General features: G+C 35.0%; 1 protein-coding gene across 1 annotated transcript; it reads right to left on the bottom strand.

Annotated features, from left to right (window-relative positions):
- Nucleotides 1-260: 260 nt before the first annotated feature.
- Nucleotides 261-22,859, bottom strand: LOC117318538 (the record flags this gene model as incomplete). The annotated part of the gene is made up of 4 exons (XM_033873513.1): nucleotides 21,428-22,859; nucleotides 10,056-10,395; nucleotides 9,160-9,216; nucleotides 261-2,833 (listed from the first exon to the last, which is right to left on the bottom strand). Coding segments are annotated over exons 2-4 (2,949 nt in total), but the record flags the coding sequence as incomplete, so codon positions are not given.
- Nucleotides 22,860-22,881: the final 22 nt, after the last annotated feature.

The following is a 22,881-nucleotide window of genomic DNA, read 5'->3' as shown; positions in this document are numbered from 1 at the left end:
TTCTCTGTCATTTCCTTTGCCAAGTCTAAAACCGATTTGCCCTCCCTGTCCAGTATTTTTGTAATGTCATACTTCAGTTTTAACGACTCCATGTATTGTTTCACACGAGTTTCACACTCGGTGAACAAATCTACATCTTCAGTATACATGGCTACATAATGCAGGCAGTGACGGTCCTTGCTATCTAACTCTCTGATTAATTGTGGGACTGACTCGCACAGATAAACACACATCTCCCTGTGTCCAAACATACAACTCACATGTAACACTGTCCGCTTGTCATGTTCTACAACTGTGGTCAGTGCTGGGTATTTCTCACATAAATAAACGAAAAGCTCCCTGCTACCTCCCGCACAACTCTCATGTAATATTGTCCACTCCCTTCCATTTCCATATAACCATTTGTGAGGATTTCTAATTTCAACCCTATTATCATCTATCTCCCAGCCATTCTTATCCACTAACTGCGACATGTACTGACTACACGCACAACTCCTATGGACCTCACGACCATCTTCTGTCTCACACTTGTGTTGTTCGTCCTCAACTCTACACAAAGAGTTAAGTACAGTTCTCTCCACTAACTTGAATATAGAACAGTTTCCTTTCTCTGCTGCTAAATTAAGTGGGGTTTGTCCTGCATGATTAGTGTCATGTACCAAGTGTGGATAATCTTCACAAAGCATTGACACCATCTCTTTCCTATAATACTTACACGCCACATGTAGGACATTGTCATTGGACTGATTCGTCACTGTTAGAGAGACATCATGCTGAAGTAGTTCACGGAAGAATTTCACACTTCCCACCTCCACCACATGTAACAGTATGTCCTTATAAGGTTTGACTCCCTCACACAGAAGATATAAAGCACATTCTTCTGAACCAGGACATGCTTTCTTTAACAAGGAAAGTTTTTCCTCATCATTCAAGTATTTAACAACTTTCTTCAGTATATCCACATCTCCTTTGCCAAACAATACATCACCCTTTGTAATCAATGACCACCAATTGGTGTTCTCGTCAGGTTTGACTCCCTCACACAGAAGGTATAAAGCATATTCTTCTGAACCAGAATCACATGCTTGATTTAACAAGTCAAGCTTGACCTCATCATTCATGTAGCTATCATTCATGTCTCTATAAACTTTCTTAAGTACATCCACATCTCCCTTACCGTGACCACCTCTTGTAATCAATGACCACCAATTGGTGTTCTCGTCAGGTTTGACTCCCTCACACAGAAGGTATAAAGCACATTCTTCTGAACCAGAATCACATGCTTTATTTAACAAGTCAAGCTTGACCTCATCATTCATGTAGCTATAAACTTTCTTAAGTACATCCACATCTCCCTTACCATGACCACCTCTTGTAATCAATGACCACAATGGTGTGTCCTTGTCAGGTTGGACTCCCTTATGCAGAAGATATAAAGCACATTCTTCAGCACAGAAGTAACATGCTTTATTGAGCACCTCAAGTTTATTAACTTCTCTCTCATTTAACAACTCGAAAAATCCCTCAAGAAAGACAGGATTTTTCCATACATCTAGAGAGCCAATACTAATAATTATTTTTTCAAAACCATCTCTCTTAACAAAATTGTCTATCCAGGTGGATGAATCTTTTATGTCATTAAAAGGTATCACCTCTGGCACCTCACACTGAAACTCTTGGAGCAGACGTTTACACATGTCTGTATAATCATCAGATGATATGACAACCATATTTTCAAATGTTTTTGAGGTTGTTATATAACGAAGGAAATTTCTTGGACAATTTCGTATGTAACCAACTGGTGTTTTGTCTCCATACAAAAGAGCTACTGTGACATATATAGAGTAATGATCAAATCTGTACACTTCATCACCAGACAATTGATATTTCTCCTTCCTTACTAAATATCCTAGTAAACTTTCTAAACTTTTTTTCACAAATCTTACCTTTTTCTTAAATGTCATTGAGGTTCTGTCAACTTCACCATCAACCAAATCAATATCAAAAGCTTCCTCTAACAATGGTTTGTTTACTTTATCACCATTTGGGTCTAGATCTGTTACCTTTATCTCCCCGCCATTGAGGAACAGAAACAAAATGGCAGAACATTCTGGTAACCTTGAAAATGCTTCTTTCAAAAATTTGACAGGCTTCATAAAAAAACCACTTCGTGTTTTCTGCAACTCATGATCATCATCAGACTTGCAGAAAAGGCTTCTGAAAAGCTGACAACATTTTGGGAATCCAATATTTGGGGCATAAGATAGAATGTTTTTTATTTCTTCCTCTGTCCATGAGAAATTGTCTGGCTTATACATCTCTAAAAGTTTCCTTTTTTCTTCTGTAATTCTGTACCCACCTGAGCTCAGATCAATGATGTTATCTTGAATGAAAATTTCTCCCAAAGAACTCTTTTCCAAAGCATTAAATATTTCATTACGAATTGTAATGAGGAAAAAATTGGCCTGGATTTGTTCACCAACAAAAAGCCTTTGTACATGTTTGAGCCTTTTGTTCCATTCTTGTACATCAATTCTACCTACATCTTCCTCACCAAAAATATCATCAATAAAAGTAACAAGATTAGAATTAGAAGTCATCAATTCAAAATCCTTAATGTCAAAAAGCTGACGGGGTTCTCTGCATTGCTGCTCCTCTATCAGCCAATGAAGGAGTTGAATGGCGGTAGAAGTTTTGCCATCTCCCGTGTTTCCCTTGATGACTAGAACTCTGTTCTTTTGGAGCTTGTCTTTAGCATCGAGGAAAGCTTTGGTCTTCAGGAATTTTTCCTTTTTCTTTTCTATTTCTTCTTTGATCATATCTTTTGTTTCTTCTGTATGAGAAAAAAAAATAAGAGAGAAATGGTCATGCAGAGACCAACCAACCAATTGTTTTCCCATAGACTTTAGTGTTAACGTTTTGGATTATTTCATTCAAATTCTTGAATTGAATATGACGATTATGGTTTATAACAAAAGTTTAGGGTCTGATATAACACCTAATCAAAAAAAAATGTTGGGTCCTTCAGCTCAAATTTTCTCCAGGGTAGCCATTTTGAAAAGAGGTGAATTTCGCAGTAAAAATTCTCAAAAATCTTAAATGTTTACCTGTTTACTATTATTACGTGAACTTTTGGGAAAAAAACCAATCGGACTTACGAAATTTATATCAACATTTCTTATTGATAGTTACCTAGCAGGCTATATATCTATTTTCTCACTTCATAACATACTGGCCAATCAGTGACTGCCAGACATTTTATCCTTGGCTCAACGTTCTATACACAGGGGCTGTTTCAAAAATATATTTTTTCAATTGGTTGGTTGTTCCCTGCAGTGAAATTGATATTTAGATTTACACCCATTAGAACTTTTATAAGTCATGGATTTGTTTAATAGGGCTAATACAGTAAAATCTACCAGACAGGAAACTCCAAGTTTTCAAACAGGGAATCAACTGCCATAGAATAGATTACCGGTAACTTTATATTACCTATACCAGCATGAAATGTTTTAACTATTCACATATGACTTGCCATGTCTTGCAATGTCTCAGACATAAAATGGGTTGTCTCCCCTACATTTGTACTATATCAACAAGCATTCTGTGAGTATTGCTAATACAATAAATGTTCCCTACCGGTGCCCTCAAGTTAAAACTTTAGCCAAATCTGAGTAAAAAAGTTTAGCCAAAACTGAAACATGATAATTTTATGAAACTAAGTTCATTCCAAACAATGTGTAAACTCAACTCTATTGGGTTGAATAAACAATGTTTCCTGCCCCTAAAAGATATTCATGTATTCTTTTGGTATGTCTACTGTACAGAGTAAAAGAATCTAAAGTGAATTTAAAGTGAAATGTGTAATAACAGCCTTGGATTGAAATATAAACATGATTCTGCATAGCACAGCATACTAGTAATACCATTATTAAGTGAATGGAGAGTCATTACAAAACTTTAACCTCAATAATACAGAGAAAACAGTTAAGTCCATAATATGGAATAAAATTCAAAAACTGAATTTTTTTTTTCATTTTTAACTGTACAAAAGTAATGCCACACACCCAAAGAACCTCTATGCAAAGAATCAGCATCCTAATACTATTATTAAGTGAATAGTGTGCCATTATAAAACTTTAACCAAAACTTTAACCTGAAGAATACAGAGAAAAAAGTTAAGTTCATAATATGCAAAAATTTTCAAAAAATGAAAATATTTTTTTTTTCATTTTTAACTGTACAAAAGTAATGCCACACACCCAAAGAACCTCTATGCAAAGAATCAGCATCCTAATACTATTATTAAGTGAATAGTGTGCCATTATAAAACTTTAACCAAAACTTTAACCTGAAGAATACAGAGAAAAAAGTTAAGTTCATAATATGCAAAAATTTTCAAAAAATGAAAATATTTCTTTTTTTTCAGTTTTAACCGTACAAAAGTAATGCCACACACCCAAAGAACCTCTATGCAAAGAATCAGCATCCTAATCCAATTATTAAGTGAATGGTGTGCCATTATAAAACTTTAACCAAAACTTTAACCTGAAGAATACAGAGAAAAAAGTTACGTTCATAATACATTGTATGTAGAAAATTTCAATTTTTTTTCATTTTTAACTGTACAAAAGTAATGCCACACACCCAAAAAACCTCTATGCAAAGAATCAGCACCCTAATACCATTATTAAGTGAATGGTGTACCATTATAAAACTTTAACAAAAACTTTAACTGGACAGACGGCCTGACGGACAGAGTAGACAGACGGACGAGCCAAAACCTATAGTCCCCCCCAGTTTCCACCGGTAGGGGACTAATAATTGCATGATAAACAAGAGCTTTGCGGGGCAGAACAATATACGCCCATCGAATACCATATAGTGTTTTATACTATCTTGCATGAAAAGAAGATTTGCATCACCTTATGAGTGGCATGCTAGAAATCTCATGATCACCTGTCACTGTAATTCAGTCATGATCAATGTTTGATTTTCTAACAGTTTGAGAAAAACAAGTAATCAAAAGTCTCACCAACTCAAATACAACTTTAAATATGACTGTAAAGCCTACCAAACAAGGAAATTAATTGACAGAAAACTAAAAAAACGAGATCTTCAAAAAGATTCAAGTATAATAGATATAAGCAACAAGGGCCCAATGGGCCCGAATCGCCCACCTGCAATGTGGTGATCTTTACATAGATCGATCCTGCAGTTATTTGAAGTCTTTAAGTGTGATAGCATATTCAACTCTTGTGATTTTTAAATCATGGCCTACTTGACCCCTATGACATTTAATGTAGGTCAAGGTTATAGATTTGCTCAAATATTGTAGACTTTTTATCTCTGGGCACTTAAGCTATTCAGAAGTCATTTAATGTTTCAAGCACATTTGACCAACATGACCTTGAATGTGAGCCGACGTCATGGTCATTTATTTAAACAAACTAGGTAGCCCTCTATCTAAGCATTCCACAGACCAAATATCAAATATCTGGGACTCTTGGTAATTGAGAAGAAGTTGTTTCAAGATTTTAGCCTATCTGACCCCTGTGACCTTGAATGAAGTTCAAGGTCATTCATTTTAACAAACTTGGTAGCCCTTCACACCAGCATGCTACAGATCCAATATCAATTCAATGGGGATTTTGGCTATTCAGAAGAAGTTGGTTAAAGATTTGAGCCTATTTGACACCTGTGACTTTGAATGAACTTGGTAGCCCTTCACCCCAGCATGCTACAGACCCAATATCGACTCTTGGTTATTGAGAAAATATTGTATAAAGATTTAAGCATATTTGACGTCTGCGATCTTGAATGAATTCGAAGGTCAAGGTAATTCATTTGAACAAACTTGGTAACCCTTCACCCCAGCATGCTACAGACCCAATATCAACTTCCTGGTACTATTGGTTATTGAGAAGAAGTTGTTTAAATGGAAAGGTTGACGCCGGACGGACATTGGGCTACAGCATAAGCTCACTTGCCCTTGGGGCAGTTGAGCTAAAAAACAAATAAACATTTCTATCATGTGATGGTACGGTAGAATTATTTCACCAGACAATGATCATGACCCATCATGTGATTGCTGCCACTAGGTACTGTACTCTATTAAAGTGGAACATGAAACTGAGACAGATTTGATTTGAATTATACAGGAGATAAATTTGACGTCAGCATGCATCCTCTGATCAATAAATCACTGATGTTTAATCCTATATTTTGAATTATGTTGGTACTTCTGATCCCAAATATTAAGAATCGTTTGCATTTTCGCACGTCAACAACACTCACTTATCAAGGGCAGTAGATCAGCATGGATTTCTGTAAAATAAGAAATTCATATTAAATACTTGTACGTTAAAATACTGATGTCGGAGTTCAAAGAAAATTCTTTTGTACATTATTAAATACAATTACATATTTATGTCTAATGCATGGATCTTGTCCAGACTATCTTCTATCAAAACAAGGAAACTTTGGCAATATTATACACCAGTACATGTTGCATGTTTACACTTAGTCTAGCAGAATTTAATATCACATTCAATTGTTTTCTAACTTATCAATACATGTACGTTTGTATTTACTTGTTTTCATGAAAACCCTTCACTACAAAAGATTCACCAAATTAATTATTACTTAATATTAGGGAAAAATAATCTCCATTATCCCAAGCCAGCGATATTCCAGTCACATTACTGGTATGAACTATCCGGTCCCATTACTTGTACAGGACTATCCAGTCACATTACTGGTACAGGACTGTCTAGTCATATCACTGGTACAGGACTATCCAGTCACATTACTGGTACAAGACTATCCAGTCACATTACTGGTACAGGACTATCCAGTCATATTCCCTGTACATGACTATCCAGTCACATTACTGGTACAGGACTATCTAGTCACATTACTGGTACAGGACTATCTAGTCACACTACTGGTACAGGACTATCTAGTCACATTACTGGTACAGGACTATCTAGTCACATTACTGGTACATGACTATCCAGTCACATTACTGGTACAGGACTATCTAGTCACATTACTGGTACAGGACTATCCAGTCACATTACTGGTACAGGACAATCTAGTCACATATACTGGTACAGGACTAACCAGTCACATTACCTGTACAGGACTATCCAGTCACATTAATGGTACAGGACTATCTAGTCACATTACTGGTACAGGACTATCTAGTCACATTACTGGTACAGGACTAACCAGTCACATTACTGGTACAGGACTATCTAGTCACATTACTGGTACAGGACTATCCAGTCACATTACTGGTACAGGACTATCCAGTCACATTACTGGTACAGGACTATCTAGTCACATTACTGGTACAGGACTAACCAGTCACATTACTGGTACAGGACTATCTAGTCACATTACTGGTACAGGACTATCTAGTCACATTACTGGTACAGGACTATCCAGTCACATTACTGGTACAGGACTATCTAGTCACATTACTGGTACAGGACTAACCAGTCACATTACTGGTACAGGACTATCTAGTCACATTACTGGTACAGGACTATCTAGTCACATTACTGGTACAGGACTATCCAGTCACATTACTGGTACAGGTTTACCTCATTTCCCCTACAATATTCTCCCTCTGGCCCCAGTACTAGTGGAGCAACACCTTCCATTTATACATCATATCTCATATTTGTCCATTGATGCTCCTGATCAAGTTTTAACAAAATCCATTAAGGCATTTAGGACTAGTAGTGATTTAAAGGGATTGCCTCTATTGGACCAACCCCTCCAGTCCCTAGGGATTTGGTTTGTTTGTCTTTGTTTTACGTCCTATTAACATCCAGGGTCATTTAAGGACGTGCCAGGTTTTGGAGGTGGAGGAAAGCCGGAGTACCCGGAGAAAAACCACCGGCCTACGGTCAGTACCTGGCAACTGCCCAACGTAGGTTTCGAACTCGCAACCAAGAGGTGGAGGGCTAGTGATTCATTGTCGGGACACCTTAACCACTCGGCCACCGCGGCCCCTCCAGTCCCTAGGGAGCCAAGCCATTTACATAACATACAACACTCTCCCTCTGGCCCCAGTAATAGTGGAGCAACACTTTTCATTTATACATCATATCTCATATTTGTCCATTGATGTTCCTGTTCTAGTTTTAACAAAATCCATTAAGGCATTTAGGACTAGTAGTGATTTAAAGGGATTGCCTCTATTGGACCAACCCTCCCAGTCCCTAGGGAGCCAAGCCATTTACATAACATAGGACCTCCTTCATGCCCAATAACTCTCCAGACAAATCTCATCAAAATTTGATTTAAATAATTTACCTTTACTTCACTTAATGGACCATGCCTCTCCCACCCCTGGGGAGTTATACACTCCATTTAAACATCAGATTTCCTTTGCCTAATTATAATCCAGACTAAATTTCATCAAAATTCCTTTTGTAGTTCCAGACTAGTAGGGATTCAAATGATTTCTACTTCCTTTATAACGCACCCTTTAGCAGTCTAGCACCTAAGTTTTGATATTTACACTAATAGATATGTTTTGCTTTTCAACCAACATTTAATATATTAGACAGGTTGAGGTCTTTATATTTGAGCAAACAATATGGCCATTCATCCCAGTATGATATATATATATAGGCCAAATATCATGACCCTGGCCATGGGTCATTTAATTGGTTATGGATAAGATACTCTTGATTTAAACACATATGATCAGTGAGCTTGAATGTAGGTCAAGGCCATTCATTTGAACCAACATTAATTGTCCATATTCAATTCCCTGAAAATCCATTCAGCTGTACAGACTTCTATTTCCCCTATATATAGGGTCATGCCTAGTTACCATTAGTGCAAATTTGTTCCCTTTCCCAAAAAAATGCATCTGACCAAATTTAGTCAAAATCCACTCACTCATTCATGACAATCAGTGCCTTTCCTGTAACTGGGTCCCTGGGGAGCCACATCCTTCAAATATGTATAATATTTGATCCCCTTCACCAAATAACAATCCAGACCCAATTTAATAAGAAAAGAAAAATAAGGACAAGCTGGAAATTAAGAAATGTTAATTAAGGGACGTCGGATGATGGCCACTGTGCCGTAGCATAAGCTAATTGGTCCTTTGGACCAGGTGAGTTAATAACAAACCTGGAGGTTGTTGTTGGGTTTCATCTCCTGTCCCCTGTTGTTTAGCTGGTGATGGACCTACAAGTAAATAACAGATAAAACCAGAGTTAATTGTTTTCCCTGCTATAGATTAATTGTAGATGTTCATGTTAAATCACAGTTGAAGTTATGAAATTAAAGGAGCCATAAAACCATGCCAAACAAGAGGTGAAAATCCATTTTACATTTTCTGATAGGTGAAAAGGCACAGCTGATGGATCTACATGCATGATAATTTTCAAGAAAGCATGACTTTACATTATGTAAATAAGACATTTAATATCATTACATAAATTAAATTCCTTTACTCTATATACACACATGCTCTATTTTGAACTATTGCACGGCAAAAATAACTATTGCACGGTAACCTGCAAACTATTGAACACCTGTGACGTTTCTAGTTTTTAGTTCTACCCTTTCAAGCATCTAAGTCACTAATATTGCGACTTCTAGGCCTACAAGAAAGTCGAGATTTCTGTGTAATAAAACAAGTATATTATGCGTGTCTGTGTCATGATATATTCGTATAGTAGTAACTGTCTGGGTCAGTGATGGATTTTGTGCAAATTGTTTAAAGATCAACATTATATTAATTGATATCAGTAAGTGATGAATCTTGTGTAAAGTGTCTGGAGATCACGACTATATTGATACCAGCTGCAGTAAGTGATGAATCTTGTGTAAAGTTTCTGAAAATCACAACTATATTGGTATGATATATAGTTCCAAAGCGGGACATGAACTTATATTAATTAATTAAGTGCGACCCATACTATAAGGATTTAAACTTACATGTCAAAAGCATGAATTGGAAAATATTCATTGTTTATTTCAATTCTGATATTTTTATTGATATGTCTATGAAAAGTACTCACCGCTATTCAGGATATCTTTAATCCTTCTCTCTCTTCTTTGCACTTCAGTAGCCAGCCTAGACTGAATTTTTTCCAATCTTACTGTAAAAAACTTGTAGTTTCCCACAGATATTTTCTGATCATTCTCAAGTTGTTGAAATAGATCTGTCATAGTTTTGATATTCTGAAGTTTTCTTGGAGGAATTGGACATTTCCTAAACAGACTCTTCAGTTTATTGAACTCTGCCTCCTCAAGCTCATCATCCAGATACGAAGCCAACTCATTTTGGGCGCCAAAGGCTTCCTCTTCATTTTCTGTGACTACTTCTTTTGTGGCCATTTTGAATTGTTTCTTTTATACCTGAAAAGAGACATGCACATTAAGAAAGACATCAAACAGAAAACAAGAGTCCAAAGGGCCTGTATCACTCACAATGGCAACTTGCATATTGGCACCCACCACTAAATTATCTTCCAGGGTTTTTAAGTAAGACTGATACTTCTCTACCTTTTCCGACTTTCCCCTCTTCTCTCAAACCTATAACAAGTGGAACCTACATAAACGATTCAAGAGAAATTTTTCTGAAACATATCGCTAGTGTTTAAGTTACAGCATATACTTAACAAGCTTATAGCATGTATAAGTATTGACTAAGCAATTTACAGCAGAAAGCCTGACATCTCGCTCGGACAGCCTCTTGTGTTACAGTTGTATATCAATACGCCATCACATATAGCTTTCAAGCATACGTCTGACATGAACACAAGGTTCCCTTAGCAAAGGAAATTTCTCAGAGGGACCTTAGTGCCTACCCTTAAATGATCTATGCAAGTCCTATATAGACTTATCTTTCCTTTCCTTTTCCTTTCTTTCCCCTTTTAATCTAAATATGCAACTTATAATTTGTTAACATATGAAACCAACAAGTGTAAATGTAGTTTAAGAAAGATCTAAGAAGAACTTTCTGAATTGAACCAATGTTGAAATTCAAGATGGCTTCTTAATTATTGCCCATTTTAATTTGTTTTCCCCATCAAACTCAAAATTGAACAGGCAAAAGTACTAGGGATAAAGAGGAACCCACATATGAAGTTTGGGGAATATCCCTCTATGGCCAGCCTTAATTTTCAAGAAATAGCAATAAAAAACTTTTAACTGTCAAAATACGAGATGGCTACATAGTTGTTAGTCATTTTCCTTATTCCCAATGGACACAAATATGGACCAAGATGAACCAATATGTAAAGTTTGAGAAATATCACTCCAGTAGTTATAGCATCTTTCACATTTCTCAAAGATAACTTTTCTGGAACAGGATAGAGCCATAGTATATGCTATCAAAATATGCAGTGCCTGACTGCAAGTCTTAGGCTGGTAGGTTGATTCTTCTATTGGTACCGGATATGAAATTCTTAAGAGAAAACCACATTAAAATTGAGTTAATTTTGAAATGTAAATTTTATTATCTTGATAAGGCCATACCAATTTAATAAATTGTTCTTCGGATTTCGAGATTTGAAAATTGGAGCGAGCGAGCGAAATTTTTTTGTTTTTAAAATAATTTTGAAATCATGAAAATTTGGAGCGAGCGAATTATTTCAGAGGTCTCAATATCAGTAAAAGTCTTTGACTGTGTAAATAATGTGAAAACATGTGTTAAACACTTCTTAACTGGTTAAATGTTGTAAAGAAATGACTTGCACAGCACTGAGATAGTGTATAGAGCTACACAAGAGAGAAAGGCACTGTTTAATAGCGTTTTAAATAGAACTATCCATTGAAATTAAAAGATAAAGCCACAACAATATGGAGCAACCTTTTTGCAACCATATATTATTAATTTCAAATTTACCTGCATGAGCAAATCATTTCAACGATAAACTCTATCATTCATTAAGAATGCATATGTATAACAATAATAAATTTTATGTACCGGTATGGTGTCTCTATCAACCAAATCCTGAAGTCTAGTGATATGAAAGATGTTTTGATGAAACAGACCAAGGTAATCGCTATTTCAAAATAATCAACAAACTCATTGTTAAAACAAAATCAACAGTATTGTATTAATCAAAATTATGCACTGCTAGAATATAGTACACTTCTGTAAACAAGATTCAAAATTATATAAAACACTTTCCTTGATTGGCACATTAAGTTACAAATGATTTCAATAAAATGACTAGAACCTAATACTTGATTGGCACATAAAAACAAATGATTTCAATAAAATGACTAGAACCTAATACTTGATTGGCACATAAAAACAAATGATTTCAATAAAATGACTAGAACCTAATACTTATTCAACAAAATTACATACAGGAAACATGGAAATTAACCTACTGATAATTTGGAATGCAAAACAAACCTCTTGTCACCAATAATCACATTAAAATTCAATCTTTCATGGACTGTCATATAAAAATAAGGAACAGATTGAATTGGAATTATTAGAGCCTATAAGATAGTAAAGATACTGATAGATACAAGAATAATTTAAATACCAAAAATACAAAAGACAAAACACTAACATAATTATGAAATGCAAATGAACTTCTAAATATATCACAAAATTAAAAATAATGATCTTCTATAAAACAATAATTAGACTACAGACAGACATACAATGTAAGTGTAAACACTGAACAAAATATAAAACGAAACAATAAAACATCCATTTCAAATCAAAGATGGATCCATTCAGGACTTCAATGTTAAAGCTTTAAAATGTCTTTGTAAACAACATGAAGACACTGATATAAAATATGGATTAAGGACGGATGACTTGCTGCATCTATGTTTTAAATCAAAGATTTTAAGGTATTTTTCTTATCTTTGTTCTTGAACAGTACTATAAAGTAATTAAATACTAAAAAGAAATTGCACTTCAATCACAGTTAATACTGAGGTAATATCAGTTCAAACTTGTATTTCAAAAACAGTTTCTGAGTAACTTGTTCAGACCTATAACACCAATATCACTGTCTGACAACAAATCTCATGCCCAACTCTTGACACAAAGATAATGTCATCGTAAGCGATGACACAACGATGCTGTCTGCAGACGGGGGTCGATAGAACGAATATTCATACCCTGCCTACACTGCTCTCCGGTAGGGTATGAAGTCCCTCCCATTGCCGATAGTGTAGCAAGGCCCGATGTGATTCACATCGGGCAGCATTAGCAATGGTAAATTTTTTCTCGGGATAAAAAAACACATGTAAATTGATGATTCTGGTATCTGTTATGAATATTCAAGCAACAAACCTGCACATTACTTCAAATGTTTGACAATAAATAGTAAAATCCAAAACGAGCAAGACACACGGAGATATCAGTTCAAACATACCGCCATCTTTGATACAAGTATAAAGGTCAATTTCCTTATAAGGAAATCAAAATAAATTGATGATAATGAGGTTTCCCGCGAGATTTCAACAGAAAAACAGATTCGGAGTAATATATCTCGGTAAGGAAGGTCAATTCATTCTGAAATTATTTAATTACGCAAAGTAAGATTCGCTTTCTTCACAAGAGTTACAAAAGAGTGGTTAAATATCTCTGATTATGTATTTATTTATCGTAGTAGATTCATCCATATATGGATCACGGGTTCCATATTTGGGTTAGAATCCTCGCGATAGTTCTTCGAGAAGTATCATGGCGGATCACGGAGACAACTCCGAGCAGCATGATATCAGAATATGCGAATTAAAGATTTCTAGATTAGACGGTAGGCTAATACATTGCAAAATTGTATTAGAAATGTTTAATTATACGAACTATTCCTCCAAAGTTAAACGATATCCGCTATTTGTAGCATTTTCGAGGTTCACTGTTTTGCTACATTACGAGCAATGGGAGGGAATCGTAGCTCTGACGACGACCATCTGTCAGAAATTGTCCGTCCGTCGTCCAGAGCTACGTTATCGCAGCTAGGGGGTCGACTGCTCGATATACGTATCTCGACGAGAGAGTGTGTTTCGTTTACCTTGTTAAATAAATGTTCAAATAATGAAGCGTCGTCCACCTCCATAGCTGTATGTTGTAGTACATTGTGGCGGCCGCGTTCTGTCGTTACTGATACAACAAAAATACCCATGTTGACACAACTTTTCTTCAGGTAAACCCTCGTGCTTTCATTGTGTTTGACAGTTCACATCACTGTTAAAAACGCGCTTCAGTTACTGTACTGTGACCTTCGTTTCAATCGTTCAATTGATCCAGAAAGGCGCTTTCTAAATTTTGAAATCGCGAGAATTTTTTCCGGATTCGTCATTTTTCGTTGACGAAAAAATAGGAGCGGTAAATTTTTTTTTTAAATTTTAATTTTGATTTTGATAAAACAGGAGCGGTAAATCCGACGAACAATAAATTAAATTGGTATGGCCTAAGCTTTGAATTTAAAGTGATGGCTTTTGGTTAATAGCCAAGTATAGAAATCGTGCTACTCAGAAATATAAACAAATAAGATATAGAATAAAGATCAGGGGGAGATAACTCAATGTTATCTCCTCCACCCCCTAATCTCTGGTCTTTTTGTAAAAAATGAAGAAAAAAAGGCCGAACGAGAAAAAAAATTAGGAGTGGAGCCATTATTTAGATAAAAGAGTCGAAACACAGACACAGAACACGGAACTGGGCAAGTGACAACAAAAAATAACCAGATATATCACCAAACACTGAACTGGGGTAGTGACAACAGAACAACCAAACATATCACCGAATACCGAATCGGGGTAGTGACAACAGAACAACCAGACACACACCCACACATTGAACCGGGGTAGTGCCAGCAGTACAACCAGCATACCACCGTACCCCGACCCACGATATATACCGCTACAATTGAAATATAGAATGTATATCCGTATCTGTCCGGTCTATGGTCCTCCTTGTAACACTACATGTGTCATATTTTCATCATCAATCCCCCCTGAATCTCAATTTCTCTCTAAATTCTGCTACAATGCCTCCAAGATGAGAATCCCGTCCGAAAATGTGCTAGTCGGTCCCATCATCTGGTTTCCAGGGACGCTAGATGGCACAAAATGTCATATGCGGTAGCTATATATGTAGAGACCAACCAACCAATTGTTTTCCCATTGATCTTAGTGTTAACGTTTTGGATTATTTCATTCAAATTCTTGAATTGAATATGACGATTACGGTTTATAATAAAAGTTTAGGGTCTGATATAACACCTAATCAAAAAAAAAAAAGTTGGGTCCTTCAGCTCAAATTTTCTCCAGGGTAGCCATTTTGAAAATAGGTGAATTTCGCAGTAAAAATTCTCAAAAATCTTAATGTCTACCTGTTTACTATTATTACGTGAACTTTTGAGAGAAAAAAAACAATCGGACTTCAGAAATTTATATCAACATTTCTTATTGATAGTTACCTATCAGGCTACATATCTATTTTCTCTCTTCATAACATACTGGCCAATCAGTGGCTGCCAGACAATTTATCCTTGGCTCAACGTTCTATACACAGGGCCTGTTTCAAAAATATATTTTTTCAATTGGTTGGTTGTTCCCTATAAAGAAATAGCGATAACAATCGTCAACTGTGAAAATCCGAGATGGCCACCTGTTGACCATTTTGTTATCTGAATCAGACTCAAAATTGATGATGATTGATAATCAAAATAGAAAGTTGCTGTGGAAAAGTTCGCAAATTACAGCAACCTTGATTAAGAAGTTAGTTTAAACAGTATTTTATTCAAGATATGGCAGTGACAAAATAATACAAAAACAACAAAAAGGATTCGAAAACAAGTACAAAAGTACTTATATCAATTTGTCTCCTTATTAATAAAGCTGGCAGTAGGACGGCACTGTTACATATATTTTCATAGTATAATAGACAGAAAAGAAGAAGAAGAAATCAGTAGGGAGGGGGGTGGGGGCACAAGGAGTGCATCGAAAGAAAGTGGTTGCGAAGAGAATATCAAAAAGAACTGCATTACTCTATATAACGATACATTAAATACATTGGAAATCTCTAAAATTACCTTATATTGATTCCAATCAAAAAGTATACTGATATCCTGTAAAATGCAAGAGTGTTGAAGGCTATATTAATTTCAATATAAACAAGACTCATTAAGTCAAAATGTCACAAGTGTTGTCGAACAACATAGGTTTTAAAGTTAATGTACATTGTTTAAACAAACGCAATAATTACACAATTCTCACCAAGTACCTGAGTGTCGATCTCTCTATGAGAACACGTTGGTACTCTATAAGCTGCTGGGCAGCTTGTTGCTTGGGTTTGGTGAGATACTAATATTTGTTATAGACATGCAGGGGACGTACACCTCATCTTGCTTTGGGGAATTAGCTTTGTTTAGATGCCTCTGATGCCTGATTGTCCATTTCTTTAGTCGGTATTGAAGTCTCTGATAAAAACAAGCACTGACGATCTTTCTGGTTCCATGATTATTAAGTTTTATTTCTGTCTCCAAAAGTTCCGAAATAGTAAATTATAATAATCCAAATTGTCCTAACATTCACACACTCTCATGTCCATAACTCCAATCCTTGTTCCTTGCTCTTGCTCCTGTTCTCTCACTCTCTCTCTCTCTCTATCCTAACACTATGTTTTATATAATTGACATAAACAGTAATTCAAGAACAGAATCTGATTGGCTAGTTACCTAATCAAAACATAACGGGTGGATCTAATAATTAAATGGACGGAGCTACCACCTGGCTATCCTAAAGACAACATATGGTATGAGTACAATAACCTGTAAGGCCAGCTTGGACTCACTGCTATTACCTTCTACACATTTCATTAATTAACCCTATTGAGCAATTATATAAGTCACCTGTAGATTACCTGTGACAGGTTTACAGAGTCAATTAAAGACTTAATTCAATTGAGACATACCTTGCTTACTATGACACTTCTTACACATCAAAGGAAACCTAAACCAAATATTTCCTGTTTTGTAGGGTTCTATACAAGTTATTTCCAAAATTCTAAAATCAACATTTTTACTTGTGAAATAATAATAAAATAAAGTAAATAAATCTAGCCCTAAAATCGTTTCGACTTACAGATAAATTGTTGGACAGAGTCAAAAATATCAAAGTTATATTGATCTGGCATATCAGGATTCCCATACAGCAGCAGATTAATTATTCCCAGGTGGAAGATTAGTAAAACATTGTAGTCTTAATTGTTCAAAGTTAGGACAAAAGAGGAGAAAGTGTTCAGTAGTTTCATTAGAAAGGTTACAAGAACACATGGGACTTTCAGTTAAGTTACGTAAAAATAAGTGGCTATTAAGGGAACTACAGTTCATCCTCAGCCGAGCGTGGTGAATTTGGCCAAATCTACTTTTGCAGTAATAGTAATAGGATGGAACAAGATTACTGTGATTATAGTTGACATACACAGACTTCTTAAGGTTAGCTAGTGATGGGTTAAGCTTAACGTCGTCCGGATTCAGAAGTTCTCCTTATACATCAGATTGTCTCCCCTGAAATGCAGGCACATCTGACCTTGAATGTATCAGGAGAGACAATGACCTCACTAAATTTAAAACAAATATACACACTTAATTTACTCCCCCTGGCAAAATTAGGCTAGGAAAAAACAACTTTTTTTCTATATATTTCACATCAACAAAAAAAGCTTTGAAAACTTCTCTCACCTAAATATCCAACCAGTAGGCAGTGATGCTTTCGCCTTCCTATTAAATCTTTGTTTATCTTAAACCGAACACGGAACTGGGACCAAAACCAATAAAGCTAATACATGCTAGTAAATTAGTAGTCTTTTAGTTTTTCTTAAACGGAACTCGGAACTTGAACCAAAACCCGTAAATCTTCTACATACCTACATTATCTTAAACGGAACTCGGAATTGGTTAAACGGAACTCGGAACTGAGTTCCATTTTACTTAAACCGAACTCGGAACTGGTTAAACGGAACAGTTCCGTTTTACTTAAACGGAACTCGGATATGGTTTCTAGTTTCATTTATTTTAAACTGAACTGGGAGCAAAGACCAAGTCCCATAAAGTTGATACCTGACTGCCAAGTGTCATTATTTTTCATATTAGGGTCTTGTAATGCGATAAAGTACATAGAATATTTTCTTTAATGAATTTGGAAACTTACTACTAGTTCCGTTTTTCTTCAACGAACTCGGAACTGGTTCCTAGAACTTTATTATCTTAAAGTGAACTCGGAAGGGAAAGGAATAGTATGGTATGGTGATTTGCTAATTTTCTGTTTTATTACAGAAACACAAAATCTGGATATGCTAGCATTGACTGCAGAAAACACAAAGATGAAGGAAGAAATTGAGTTATTGAAAGGAGAAAAGAACAGACTCAGGGAGGAAACAGCAAAATTGGCATTAGAAAAGGAAGATATTGTGAGAAATTTGGATGATCAGAAACTCAAGGACTGTGAGTTACATTATTTCAGACACAGTACAATGAAAGATCAAGATTTCCAGTACTACACTGGATACTGTTATGAAAGATATATGGATGTTGTTAAATGTTTAGTACCAAATGATACTCATTTTCAATATTCAAAGAACATGAGTTGTTTAAAGAAATTGAGTCTCCATGATCAGTTACTTTTAGTGATCATAAAACTCTGTCAGAACTTCGACTTTTACCATTTATCAACTTTGTTTGGTATATCATCACAAGATTGTACTCTTTTTTCTGACTGGATAAATTTGATGTTTCACAGACTTCTGTGATCTGTTTCAATTTGGCCTCATAGAGATATTATCATACAGAACATGCCTGCTGAGTTCAAAAAGGACTTTCCCAACACTATGGTAATCATTGATGGCACTGAAGTCAAGGTACAAAAGCCTAGCTCCCTACAAACACAGTCTTAATTTTATTCAGATTAAAAATCAAGTACTATTCTTAAAGGAATTGTTGGTGTTGACCCTAAAATCTTACGAGTAGTAATATGCTAAAGGAAGGTGATGGACTTATGGCAGATAAAGGCTTTACTATTGAAAAGAAATTCAAAAATCTTGGTTTGAAACGAAACATGCCTCCTTTTGCTTCAGCTGCTGGACAAATGTCTGTTACAGATGTACCAGAGATGATAACCATTGCTAAACATAGAGTACATGTGGAAGGGCCATAGACAGGGTGCAACAGTTTAAAATCTTATCACAGAGGATCAATTTAGGTTTATTTAAATGTGTAAACCAAATTTGGCTTGTTTGTTGTTTGCTAACAAATTTCATGCCTTTTCTGATTAGATAAGTCATGTTAAAATTTCAACAAAGCACATCTGTGTTTCAAACAGCTGTATAAATAATGCTACTGATACAGGTAGAAAATGTATAATCAATAGCTGAAATTTCATTGGATACAAATATTTTTTTATTGTTTAAATTAATTTTTGTCATATATATGTGATCTACATGGTAACTTAGTGGTGAGCCAAAAAATTGTAGTCCAATCGGGGTGTTTATGGTTTCCTGATTCCCAGCACTTGCCACCAGATAGCTGAATGGACTTTCTTTTACCATCTCAAGTGATTCAATGCATCCTTAAAAAATGTATTACCTTGTCCTATCATCATTGAATGCTGGCATCACTGGTTTGCATTTTCTGTTTATATTTCCTGGTCTGGCGATTACAATTTGGAAAACTGGTTTTAAAAAAAGGTATTTTTATTTAGATATAATATTACAATTTTAATGTGCATATTATATTTATTCATGATGTTTAAATATGAATCTTTATGTAGTTATATTTGGTGGGTTTTTTTCTTCGAAATTATTTATTGACTGATTGACTTTTTTTGCATTGCCATTGTTAATGAATATTTAAGCATTGAACGGCTTTCAGTTGGCATTCATATTGACTATGAATGCCAACTGAAAGTCGTTCAATTCTTATATTTACCATCTACCAAAATTATATGGATCGATACATTTAATTTATGAAGAGAACACTGTTTAAAGCTAAAATAATGCAAGATTATCAAATATCTGTATCTGAAATATGACAACGATACACGTACATCAATGTGATAACAAAGATCAATATCGTATTAATTTCATATGCATATCATATTACAGTTTGATTATATACCAAAGGTCACAGGTCAAATTATTTATTAATGTGGACCAATGTTGTAAACATTTCATATGGATATCTTATAACAGTGACAAATTATACAAAAGGACATTATCTGGGTCATCAAAGTTGAAAGGTTAAACTGGTTATCATGATCAATGTCAATCAATATGGTGTACATGTCATATGAACATCTAATCACAGTGATGAGTTATAATTATAGCAAAGGTCAAAAGTAAAATTATTAATCAATGTCAATCAATATCATATACATTTCATATGCATACCATATTACAGCTTAAATACTTACCAAAGGTCATTATATGGGTCACCAAAGGTCACAGGTCAAATTATTAATTAGTGTGGACCAATGTCGTATATACATTTCATATGCATATCTTATAACAGTGATAGGTTATACAAAAGGTCATTATTTGGGTCGTCGATTAAAAGTTAAATACTTTTATGTGGTTCACTATTCAACGGGGTCCATTTTCAACAGGTATGTAAAGAATTAAGTATTGAACTGTTACCAAATGGTAGTAAACAGTCGATATGAATACAATTTGGGTGACAGATAAATAGAATGTCGCCCGTTAGTGTATAGAGTCTACTACCATTATTTGGTAACAGTTCATTGCTCATATTTACATTCATAATTTTTTTATTTTCTGTAGCGTTTAAATTTTCCCCTATCACTGACGTCATCAGGTTCAAATACCGGAACAGCCGAAACTTCCAGAAGGATTAATAATTTAATATAGTCCCTCATGTCATTATAATAGCAAACACATACAATGGTTTTGCACTAATTTGGCTTTATTTTTTATTTAATATACGTTTGTAGATATCGTCAAATTATTCACAATTGCATAATTTCTGATTGTTTAAAATCGAAGCCGTTTTTCGGCGCAATGCTATACGGTTAACATTTAGAAGTGATGCGGCTTTGAACGGGTATGTCCCGTGGTAGGCCTAATGACTCATCGGAAATACCCTAGTGTCTACTTTCGCTTCTGATTTTACAAACTACACTGATTTTTCATTCTTCTAATGTACTAGAATTTACAATAACATGAATATACTGCTAAGGATTCGCGCCAATGCATAAGTAAGCAAAGCTCTAGATCTAGATACATAAAATCATGAACTTATAAAACTGCAAATCATGAACCTTTCCTGTTGCTAAATTGTTACTGGTGTGTGTCTGTCTTGGCTAATATTTGTCGCCAAGATTACAACAGACCCATACAAGTATATGTGAGGTACTTTTACAAAAAATATAATTGACATAATTTCATGATTACCTGTTGAGTTTGGATTATACTTGAGAACTTTCGTGGTTTCTTTCGTTTTGGCATTTTCTCCAGACCCCGAGTTTGACTCGATCGAGGAAGTAAATATTCGCCCGAACGAGGCTATTTAGCGCATGGTCAAACTGATATATATAGTGACGTCATCTTCAGTAATTACCCAAGGTCGATTCACACAGGGTGTACAATTCCACTAGAGTCTAGACCAACGCCCGGGGCTAGTAGTTTTCAGGTCAGGCCTAGCTACTCCATGTCACTGACTAGTGAAAATTTCCTCTCATAAATCTGCATAAAAAGTCTTTGTATCTGTACCAAAATTTTCATTATTTAATCTACATTAAATGCCAGTTTGTTTGTGTATACAGTTCTGACAGTTGTAAACATGGTAACTGGAGAAGTTAATGAGATTTTACAACCACGGGTGGCGCGACGATTTACACAAAAAATACACTCAAACACTCAAAAACCACCTAAAAACACCATATACCTACCCAAAACACCCTTAAATGTCGAGATAAATGCATGGCAACATTAATTATGACACTTAAAAGATTCTTCGCCAACCTGATTAGTACTAATTTACGTTCTCCGTTCTGAAAGTGTAACGTGTGTACGAAGGGAGGTAACTCTAACAAAAGCTTCAAATATTGACCATGTGGCCTTCAGTACATAATTTGTGGAAGAATAAGAAAGAAACACTAAGGACCCAGTTCTTGACATTTTTTTCAGAATAAAATGAAAAATATCACCATAACAATAATGATAATGAAGCGTTTACAAATATACATTTAAATAATCGTATAGAATCTATGCAACCTATGAAATAAATGTATCAATAAAGTCTGAATTACATCCAAAATTATATGGATCGATACATTTAATTTATGAAGAGAACACTGTTTAAAGCTAAAATAATGCAAGATTATCAAATATCTGTATCTGAAATATGACAACGATACACGTACATCAATGTGATAACAAAGATCAATATCGTATTAATTTCATATGCATATCATATTACAGTTTGATTATATACCAAAGGTCACAGGTCAAATTATTTATTAATGTGGACCAATGTTGTAAACATTTCATATGGATATCTTATAACAGTGACAAATTATACAAAAGGTCATTATCTGGGTCATCAAAGTTGAAAGGTTAAACTGGTTATCATGATCAATGTCAATCAATATGGTGTACATGTCATATGAACATCTAATAACAGTGATGAGTTATAATTATAGCAAAGGTCAAAAGTAAAATTATTAATCAATGTCAATCAATATCATATACATTTCATATGCATACCATATTACAGCTTAAATACTTACCAAAGGTCATTATATGGGTCACCAAAGGTCACAGGTCAAATTATTAATTAGTGTGGACCAATGTCGTATATACATTTCATATGCATATCTTATAACAGTGATAGGTTATACAAAAGG

The sequence above is a fragment of the Pecten maximus genome, unplaced genomic scaffold, assembly GCF_902652985.1.
Source record: "Pecten maximus unplaced genomic scaffold, xPecMax1.1, whole genome shotgun sequence".
NCBI classification, from domain to species: domain Eukaryota; kingdom Metazoa; phylum Mollusca; class Bivalvia; order Pectinida; family Pectinidae; genus Pecten; species Pecten maximus.
This window is presented reverse-complemented; position numbering and strand designations above follow the sequence as displayed.